This window comes from Hypomesus transpacificus, chromosome 15, assembly GCF_021917145.1.
Source record: "Hypomesus transpacificus isolate Combined female chromosome 15, fHypTra1, whole genome shotgun sequence".
NCBI classification, from domain to species: Eukaryota; Metazoa; Chordata; class Actinopteri; order Osmeriformes; family Osmeridae; genus Hypomesus; species Hypomesus transpacificus.
In genome coordinates, this window is record NC_061074.1 from 5,833,257 (window position 1) to 5,843,730 (window position 10,474).

Genomic DNA, 10,474 nt, shown 5'->3' on the forward strand with positions numbered 1-10,474 from the left:
TTCCACTTGTCTGTACAGACTCCACTGTCAATGTTGCACGTTCACCAAAGACCGGACACCCTGAGTTTATCCCACCATATATACAGATTTTCGAAACATACATTCTGAGGAAACTCAGTTCAAGCAGACAAAGGTTTTGTCACTGACAATGTAGTGGGACAGAACCAGCACGTTGAGTTTGAAACTACTGAATGTAGCTGAGATGAATCTCCGTCTCGGTGACATGTCTGATACCTTTTCAAGTGTCCCCCCCCCCCCCCCCCCCACTCTCAATGCTTCATTATTATGATTTGCAACAGCAGATTACATGATTGACTCTCTCTCTCTCTCTCTGCCAGTCTCAACCTCTCTCTCTCTGCCAGTCTCAACCTGCCTCTGTCTAAGCTTGTTTTGGCTGTGTTGATACCGAGGCAGGCGACAGAATGACATGGAGTGTGGATGATGCGGCATGTGCCGTCTCTCCTGGTGATGGCATGGGGAGGGGGGGGGGATATTTGAGGGAGCAGCTGTGGCGTTGTTGTTGTTGTGTTTGTTAATTTCTTTCCTGTGTATGTTTTTGGTTCATTTCTCGGATGTGCGCCCGCGTTCATTGGTGTCGTTCCACCCCCAGGTGTGGGACTACGAGACGGGAGACTTTGAGCGCACGCTGAAGGGCCACACAGACTCTGTGCAGGACATCTCCTTTGACCAGACTGGCAAGCTGCTGGCCTCCTGCTCCGCAGATATGACCATCAAGCTGTGGGACTTCCAAGGCTTTGAGTGCATCAGAACCATGCATGGTAAGGTGGCGGGAGAGGCTGGGCTCTGTCCACTCCACTGATAACCATGATGTCATATAGGGAGGGTGTGTGGGTGTGTGAATATGGGTCACGGTACAGGTTAGGGAACGCGTTTGAGAACACGTCCCAAACCCTTATGAAATCACGATTGTTCAGTGAGAGAGCTGGTTTAATTAGTCACTGTTTTATAGAGCACATTTTAAACAGCAGGTGTTTATCAACGTGCTGTACATCGAAATGAAGAATAAATGCATAGAGCATACTTTGAGCATGATGCACACAAAGACAAACTGTCAACACAACCTTTATGTGATGTCACATTTGAAACGACCTTCAGGTATGCTTGGGTAGAGGCTGCAGTGAGGGAGAAGAGCCTTTGTTTGGGGACGCAGGTGCCATAGCTGCCATTCAGGAGCCAATGACAGAACATACTAATCCTGCTCACCACTCGTCTCTAATGGTGGCCACTCTGATCTCCTCAATCTACCCACCTACAGGCACATGGGTCCAAATCTCTCTGGAATTCATTCATTTTCAGCATCTGATATTAAGAGTCTAATGGCATATTCTCAGAAGCCTGCCCCCCCCCCCCCCCCCCCCCAACCTGGAATGCATGTTGTGCACACTCTAAATGGACCAGTCCTTAGGCAACGCCCCTCCCCCCTCCTTTTAAAATCCTAATTGCTCAGTAAATTGCAAAGGCGTATCTCTCCTTGTGCCTGCAGGCTTGAACTGATACAGGGACCACCGTCAAAGTGGATTTCCAGTCCTGCTGGAACTGTTTGGAATCTCAAAACATATCAAGGCTATGTTTGACCCCCCCTCCCTTAATATCCCTCCAAATGTCTCCCCAAATTGCCTCCTAAGAAGCCTGTACATTAATGAATTTGAAAGAATAAGATAATCCACTCCCTGCCACTCTATCATTTTTAATCCCCATTGAAGTTGTTAACCCAGACGTTTGTGTAACTAAAACTAACGTTTTCAGTCGTTTCCAATCCCTTTTTTGGGTGTAATTCCCACCGTGTCAGTAGGAGCTGGCGTGTTGCCCTCAGAGAGACGAGCTGTGTTCACACTGTGCAGCAGCGCCAGGAGCCCTCCCTTCTCTCAGCCTGACACTCTCTCACATTTACGTTCATGTTTAATTTCTCATCTCTTTAAGATACTCTTTCTCTCGTATCTCTTGCTGTCTTCCTTTCAGCCTCTACCTCCCCCTTTTTAAAGTACTCTTGGTCTCTCTCACAGTTTCTCCGCTCATCCCCCTCTTTCCTTTTCCCCTTACCCCTCCAACCTACTCTCTCCTTTCCACCTGTTTTCCCCCTCTCAATATTCCCCTCCCTTTTTCACCATGCTGGCTGGTTTGGCAGTGGAGATTAGTGTAGATTTGGACAGCAGTTTAATTATCCTCTTCAACACCAGATAATGTTTCTGTGAAGCTGCCACCCATTATTACTGCCAGTAGTGTTCTGTGTGTGGGGGGGGGGGGTCATGCCTGCCCCCATATTTAAGCTGGCCTTTTAGAACCCACAGCCTACTTACCATTTCCTCGTCTGTTTAGCAGCTTCAATATGGCTGGGCATGTAGGTCATTAGCTAGCTCTTACTTCCCCAGAACAAAGCAACACTTGGCAAATTGGCCGTCTCGCCCATCACCTAATTGACTAATTTGGCCCAAACCCCTCTTTAACGACATGTTTGGTTCTGATGACTAGTTAACTATAGGCTGTCAAGTCAATCTGAATTGGAGTCACACGTTAGGTAAGGGTTAAGGGAGTCTAGACTGGAGTCTAATAGCTATGCTTCAAAAAGTATAATACCATTTTTGGGATCATCACTCATCCATCATCCTAACCCGAAAGAATACATTCTCATGATTATTCCTTTCCCCCCCAGGACATGACCATAATGTTTCATCTGTAGCCATTATGCCCAACGGAGATCACATAGTGTCAGCATCGAGGGACAAAACCATCAAAATGTGGGAGGTGGCCACTGGGTAAGGACTCTGATCTTGACGGTTTTGGTACCAATTTTTACAGGTGTCAATAGCCAACTTTGTGGTCATAGAAAATGTAATTCTCTATCATACTTATACCGATTCAAAGGTTTTCGGTTCAGCTATGTTACACAGGCTGCATGTTTAACCTCCCCCGACCCTGTCTTATATCTCTCTCTCTGTCCACCAGCTACTGCGTGAAGACCTTCACAGGCCACAGGGAGTGGGTGCGCATGGTGCGGCCCAACCAGGACGGCACCCTGATCGCCAGCTGCTCCAACGACCAGACGGTGCGCGTTTGGGTGGTGGCCTCCAAGGAGTGCAAGGCGGAGCTGCGGGAGCACGAGCACGTGGTGGAGTGCATCTCCTGGGCCCCGGAGAGCGCCCACCCCACCATCCTGGAGGCCACTGGGTCAGAGGTGAGCGCCCACCCACAACACACACACACCCGCACACGTTCGTTTGGACCCCCAAAGATGGCATCTTCCATTCAGAGCGTAGTTGTGAGTGGGAGAGAAATCGGGGGGCCTCTGTGTACACTACCAGGGGATTTTCTGTAGACGATGATGATGATCTGTGATGCTTGGCTGCATTACCCACCTCTCTTAAACGGGTTACTTGGGAATTGCCTGGGCCAAACAGATGTATTTGAATCCAACCATGAAATAATGTGTACGCAGCGAGAAGCCATATCATGGCCCAGGGTCATGAGCTCTCTCTGAGCACTTATGAGTGGATGGGAGTATGTCTGTTACTAGCACACACACACACATACACACACACACATACACACACACACACACACCAGCAGTCTTGTGATCAAGCATGTCCAATTTCAGACTCATCTGATTAAAACAACATTTGCCCTCACAGCATGAGTCCTGTCAGAGCCCTTCACCTCCAACACAATGAAGTGCAATGTTCCCCTGACGGAAGAGGTTTTGAGTGGTTCTGTTCATTTTTCGGTTGAATTCTCTGTTCAAACATGCACATATTAAAACAGTAAGGAATGCCAAATCAATGCTGTGATTGAAGTGTTGAACTTGGACTCTGTCTCAAGACAGAACTGAAGACAGGCGGTGGCTAACTCAATGTACAAACTGAAAAGTGGACATTAACATTTCCATTAAACATTTCCAAGCAAGTTTTGGGCGACTTTGAAGACGATAACTTGTTGTTTATCTAGCCATGCCTGTTCAGCAAGAATGATTACGGGTTCTCCTGACATCAATTATAGGGTCACAGTTTAATGAACTAAGGCAGCCACATGTAACTCTGACATTTAGGACTGTTCTGTTCTCAATGCTTTGGATGGGACTGCCCAAGGGAACATGTAGCATTTGAACATGTTCTCCCCGGTTGCTGTCAGAATTATTAAGCATGTAATGGCTTTGCCTCAGTGTGTCTGAAACAGTCCCACTGTAGGCACAGTAGGACGCTGTGTTTGTCTTTGGCTACAGACAAATTGTGAGCAAGTGCTGAAAGACAAACACATGCACACGTGTCTCTCTATCATCCCCTTGCAAAAGACAGATTACATTCAGTTACATTTATGCAAAGTGTAAACGGGAGAAAGTATCCAGTCAAATATTGGTCTGGGTGAATTCCCTCTGAGACGTCCATGGATGTCCCGCTCAGGTGGGTATGACACACGGGACTTGGAAAGCCTGTTGAATGGCCCTGAACCTGAGCAGCATAGCTCCCACTTCAAAGCTGCCGGTGTAATTGAATATCTGAAGTGGGTGCTCTGCCATGGAGATGTCTCCTCTAAGCATTCTTTTTGTAGTCTAATTCTCATATGCTAATGTTGAATGTATCAAAGGCTGCGTGAGTGTCAGAACAGACTGATTTCAGTGGACGGGGTTTACGTAGCTTTTGTGATATGCAATATTGTGATATGCAATATTGTACACTGCATCCTTACGCTGACCTGACAATCTATTCTATTAATTCAAGCAAACGTTTCTAATCTACTTTTTCATGCTTTGAGAATCAGTAATGGTCACATTGTCCCAGTGGTAAAGACTCCTGTAGTCCTGTCTTTGCATGTCCTTGTGTTGATTGGAGGTCATTAATATGGTATTTGCTTATCTTTGTTCTGCCAGACTAAGAAGAGTGGCAAGCCTGGGCCCTTCCTGCTATCTGGCTCTAGAGACAAGACCATCAAGATGTGGGACGTCAGCATCGGCATGTGCCTTATGACACTGGTGAGCACGCCCAGAAATCACTTGTCAACATGCATTGTTGTGTTGAAAATCCATCCCAGTTCACACCAACTCTGTGCATTTCACACAACTTTAACACCGGGTCCTCTGTCTTCAGGTTGGTCATGACAACTGGGTGCGTGGGATGCTGGTCCACCCCGGAGGCAAGTTCATCGTGAGCTGTGCTGACGACAAAACCTTAAGGATCTGGGACTACAAGAACAAGCGCTGCATGAAGACTCTGAGTGCCCATGAACACTTTGTTACCTCTCTGGGTGAGTGGAGTGTCCCCCACTGTGTTACCTATCTGGGTGAATGGAGTGTCCCCCACTGTGTTACCTATCTGGGTGAATGGAGTGTCCCCCACTGTGTTACCTATCTGGGTGAATGGAGTGTCCCCCACTGTGTTACCTATCTGAGTGAATGGAGTGTCCCCCACTGTGTTACCTATCTGAGTGAATGGAGTGTCCCCCACTGTGTTACCTATCTGGGTGAATGGAGTGTCCCCCACTGTGTTACCTCTCTGGGTGAATGGAGTGTCCCCCACTGTGTTACCTATCTGGGTGAATGGAGTGTCCCCCACTGTGTTACCTCTCTGGGTGAATGGAGGGTCCCCCCCCCACCCACACAGTCTCTGCCACCGGTTATGGCTGGAGCTGTTAAAATGTCTTTGTAGGGATTAAACTTGGGTAAGTCAGGAAGCGCATTATTCTATCCCTTAGGTGTGTAACGCTAGATGTTCCTATGGTGGAGCAGAGGTTTACACAAAGCTGTTTTGGTTGGAGGGAGTTCAGGCAGGGTTTTTTTAAAAGGAAGGGGTTAAGTTCATCTTCCTGAGGGCACCTGACAGCTGGGATCTTAAGAGGTAAGCAAACGCTCCAGGATTTTCCCCCTTTTCCCAAATCTAAGGGTTTTGAATAGATCAAGGCTGGGGAACTCTCCAGAGATGGCTTTCTGGCACTCCAGCCTGCGTTCTCTGGCAGGGCGTTTGAAGCCCAGCTTCTGAATCACTGCCTCTTGCACACACAGAAAACATTGCTGTAAGCCAGTGATTGACACACGCATGTTAGTTTTTTGTGTGTGTGAATACAAAACACCTTTTTGTTGTTTGTCTGAAGTTGGGGGGGTGCATGTACCAAGCAAAAACTGTTAATCATGTTTGTTAGTTTTTTTACTCCTCGTACCAAACTGTTGATTAGACTGTCAAGATATTCAAACCTCAAAATGAAATGTTGATTACCAGTACATATGAAATGACTCCCTCTCTCTCCTGGCCTCCTCTTGCTGTCGCCCTGACACTCTTTCTCTGTTCCACAGATTTCCACAAGGCTGCTCCGTATGTTGTAACCGGAAGTGTAGATCAAACAGTAAAAGTTTGGGAGTGCCGCTGATTGGACCTTAGAAGATTGGAACACCATCCCAACCCCCCTGTCGCTCTAGCCGATACCACCCAGCCCTCTCCTCATTCCACCCCAACCACATCCCATCAACCATTTCCGGCTCCTTTGACTGCACTCAAACCATGGTTATTACCCATCGCCCTCTGGTCCAATAACTATTGTCCTTTTATGTAAATTATTCTGGATGTAGATTGAGCTATTAAATGTTACACAAAAAAAGTATTCTTGCATGGTGAATCCAAAATTGTATACTGTAAATTTACATAACGTTGTCTAGAAGTACCATAGGTTTAACATGAGGCTGACCGTCTGTCAACGCAGCCTTACCTATTGAAGGCAGATGTTTTTTGACTGAGTGTTTAAAAAAAAAAAAAAAAAGAGGAAAAAAAAAGAAAAATAGTAGGGCACTAAAAACTGGTAATTTAAAAATGACAGTGTCGTTCTTTGTGTCAGATTTATTTTTGTCAATTTTTTTTTATTTAGGATTTTGTTTGTTTGTTTGTTTTTCTCTTATTTCTCTCCTTTCACTGTCGTAGTCTGTCGGTGCCTAGCTTGGTAACCTTTTGAGGGGAAACGACGACAAAAGGAAAAGTGTAATCCCTTAATGGAGATATGATTGTCTGTGGGGCTTTGTTATTGGAATAATCTGTAGCTTTGTAACATCACTTCTGAAGTGTAATTACCATTTCTCTTCATGTGGAACTAGATAATATATTAATGGCTGCATATACAAATGTTTCAAACTGTTGTCTATGGACCTCTGGGGTGAAAAAGCTTTGTACCCTTGTCATGGCGATGCGTCCTAACTGAGAAGCTAACTACTCTGATAGACTTAAAATGGAATATCCTCCTAAATTAATTATGCTTCGGGTTCAAGAATAAATTGATGATATTTCTGGCTTTCTGAATAGCCTAGCTAATGTACAGTTGGGATCGACTTTTCACGATTCAGGTTAACGGTCACCTTAACGGTCGGCATAAAGTCAGATAATGCAACCTGAAACGCTGCCCCCTATCTGTTTAGCCTGGTATTAAGCGTCACTGCAGCCGCTGGTGAGCAATCAGCCTTTCACTAGCAACTGGTCCTGTACAGACATCAGGGTTACACCTCTTTTAATCTTTAGGACCTAAGGTGTCTCCCACAGTAAGATGTCTAGCTGTGACGTCTCAAGTCTTACTCATTTAAATTTGACTTAACCCTGTCTCTGTCCTTTTATGGATCAGTTCTCAACAGGGTTTTACAGTCTATTAAATCATGCAAGCAATTAGACGCTCAGTTGTCTAGAATGCTGAGTCTCTAGGTTGTATGTTAGAGAGGTCGAGCTTTAGCCTTTGATAAGTTAGGTGAATTCTGAGGTGAATTCTGAGTGACTATCTCAGATGTCAAAGCCTGACAAGGAGTCAAAGTTGCCCTGTTGGTTTATTTGGGGATGTGCAAAGATGTCTCCTGGGGAGGGGGGAAAGAGTTTTGCATTCTTAGGGAGGACAAACATGAAATTAAGAAATATGGTTTTTGCTTTTTATGTGGCGGGGAAAAAGATGAAATGTTAACCAAGCATGTTACTGAGGGAAGCGCCAAATCTGTGTTTTGACCAAACTGGTGAACTGTAGGGAGATTAATCAAAAGTGAAGAAATGCCATCAGCTGACATGCTAGCATGTTTGTGCATTTTTTTGAGGCGGTCCGGTTTAGGTGATTTAAGAAATCTTTATCCCTAAGGTGCTGTGCAGTTCCCTCATCACAGCTTGACCTTGTTCTTAGTCTAGGGCTAGACTAGGCTGAGCACAGGAGAATGCTCAATGCTTTAGCAGAATGGATCTCTGGGCAAAGTCTGACGACTTACTGAAACATTTACAGAATATCTCCTGAGTGGCACCTCATTCTCCTATTCTGTTCATATTCTGAAATTGGATGCTACATGTACAAAAGAGGAAACCAGAGACGATTCCAATTCCTATCAACAATGGAGACCAACCATTCCATCCCCCTTAAAAAAAAAAAATTATAATAAAAAAAGACAAAAAAGAAAAGAAAGAAAAAAAAATAATCTTGCTTCATATTCTAACTGCAGCAGGTGAAAAAAATGTAAGTAACTTGTAACTTGCACATCCCTGCTTGAATTTGATCTTTGGTCTTGTCCAAAGATCAAAGATGTACGAAAAATTTAAACATATTAATAAATGCATAAATGGATATCATTTTTAATTAGCCTTTTCATTACAATGCAATTCTATGATAATAAAAAAGAATCCACAGCTTAACCAATCTTATCTAGCTTCTTTGCAAAGTTTTCCTGTTCCTGTGTGTTTTGGATGTAGCTACCTGCTGCTGAACCTCTGATAGTGGCTTGTGTGAGCCCTGTGACCTGTCTACAATAGCACTGCTGCTTGTAAACCTGTACCAGAGGCTGAACTGTCTGGTGGGGCTTGCTGGTGGAGGCTAGTGTCTTAGCGTTGCTTAATGTGAGACTGAGCTCAACTGTAGGACACCACAGTGGGGTGTCAGAGGAGAATTTCTAATCAATCCAATATCACAAATTGTACTGTTGGAGAGAAACTCTTATCTCTCAGCAGTAAGTCGGTGTCCCTGTGTATGTGTACTGTGTATTTTGCGTATTGACGTATCAAAGACACCGGATGGACTCCTTACCAGACACAGGTCGGCTGGCATTCAGACTGCAGACAGCTCTATGTGGTTGTAGAAAGATTGTTTGTGTCTGTTGCTGTATGATGGAGGACAGATCTATCTGACCTTCCTACCACACTATGTGCGAAGGGATTGCGGCAGACTAGATCTTTTCCAAAGGAGACCCCCCCCCCCCCCCTTTAGAGAAAACCACGTATGCCTCCTCTAGTGCCCCATGCTTTAGTCAGACAGACATGTTTATAACTACAAGCTGCTTTCACTTTGTCTCAGAGAGATATTGGGTAGAGAGTTGGCCTTCATTCAGTTGTTACATACTCTGGCCTTCTATAGTACAACTGGACATGGTCATGGAAATGTTCCATGCTGTTAAACATGTTTTAGCTAAAGCCAAATAAAATGGAGTGGTCTTAGTACAATCTGGTTTAGCACATGATGTCAGACTTCCTGGTCTGTGTTCGCTCTTTGGTGTCCAGGTATTTTTTTCTGGACTAAGCCAACCGTCATTTACAAAGCCGCTCATTCCTTGCGATTTGCTGACTTTAGATCGGTTTCGAAGTCCTGTTCAAATTCTGAGCCTGAAATGGAGATTAGTCCTGACTTTTTGAATAAACTCGGCTTTGCCTTTCTTGATTAGACAAGGAAGGATGTAAGATGTGTGCATCTCTCCTTTTAAATAGTTCTCATTGAATGAATGCTCACAAAACAACCCTTAGTGTTTTGCCCTGTGAAAGAAATCACTTTTGCCATTCGCAGGTCCCAAGCAATCCCTATGCTGCATTGGCTTGGTGGTTGAGTGGACTGACAGACAAGTGCTGTGCTGCACTGTCTAAGTCCTTCCTGCCAGCCTCAACCCCATACGTCTGCTATAACCTTGTTAATAGATTGAGGGCTTCAGTCTTAACGGCTTGAACGGGATTTTTTGTTTTTCGCTTTTATGGTCTCACTCTTCACACACTGCAAATTGTTAACAATATACTGGATGTCATTATTGTTTGCAACATAATAAAAGAAAAAAAATCTGTAAGGATATTGAATGTCTTCATTGGGTTGGGGTTAAGGGATTTGCCTGTTTTTGTGGATAAATTATTATATCTCTGTACAGATATGATAAAGGTATTTGGCCTTTGGCAATTTACATTACTCATTTAAATGTTCATAATTATATTTAGCCCAAAAGATGTGTGAACTATTAATGTAATAGGCCTAGTTATAAATAAATAATCACACCCTTGAGTTAGGCTTTGAGAGAGTGGAAATTTAATTTGGACAGCATGTAATGCTATTTCAGATTCTTCGACACAAACGGACAATTCCAAAGCATTAAAAAATTGCCCATTACTGTGTAGCCTACTTATTTTTTAAGAAAGTTGCAGAATTTCCACGATGTATTGTTTTAAAAAGGTTACAGGCCACTGCGCTCAATGTTGACGTCACTAGTTTGGCGCAGAGT

The 10,474-nt window shown here is 44.4% G+C and overlaps 1 protein-coding gene across 2 annotated transcripts in view; it reads left to right on the top strand.

Annotated features, from left to right (window-relative positions):
• pafah1b1a (platelet-activating factor acetylhydrolase 1b, regulatory subunit 1a) overlaps positions 1-10,051 on the top strand; it is a 31,222-nt gene extending 21,171 nt beyond the window's left edge. For both annotated transcript variants that reach the window (XM_047035322.1, XM_047035323.1), the window contains exons 6-11: positions 611-779; positions 2,672-2,774; positions 2,965-3,193; positions 4,880-4,981; positions 5,097-5,253; positions 6,296-10,051. In XM_047035322.1, the coding sequence (XP_046891278.1) occupies positions 611-779; positions 2,672-2,774; positions 2,965-3,193; positions 4,880-4,981; positions 5,097-5,253; positions 6,296-6,369 (834 nt within the window). In that variant the 3' untranslated portion in view covers positions 6,370-10,051. The remainder of the gene's footprint in view (positions 1-610; positions 780-2,671; positions 2,775-2,964; positions 3,194-4,879; positions 4,982-5,096; positions 5,254-6,295) is intronic.
• Positions 10,052-10,474: the final 423 nt, after the last annotated feature.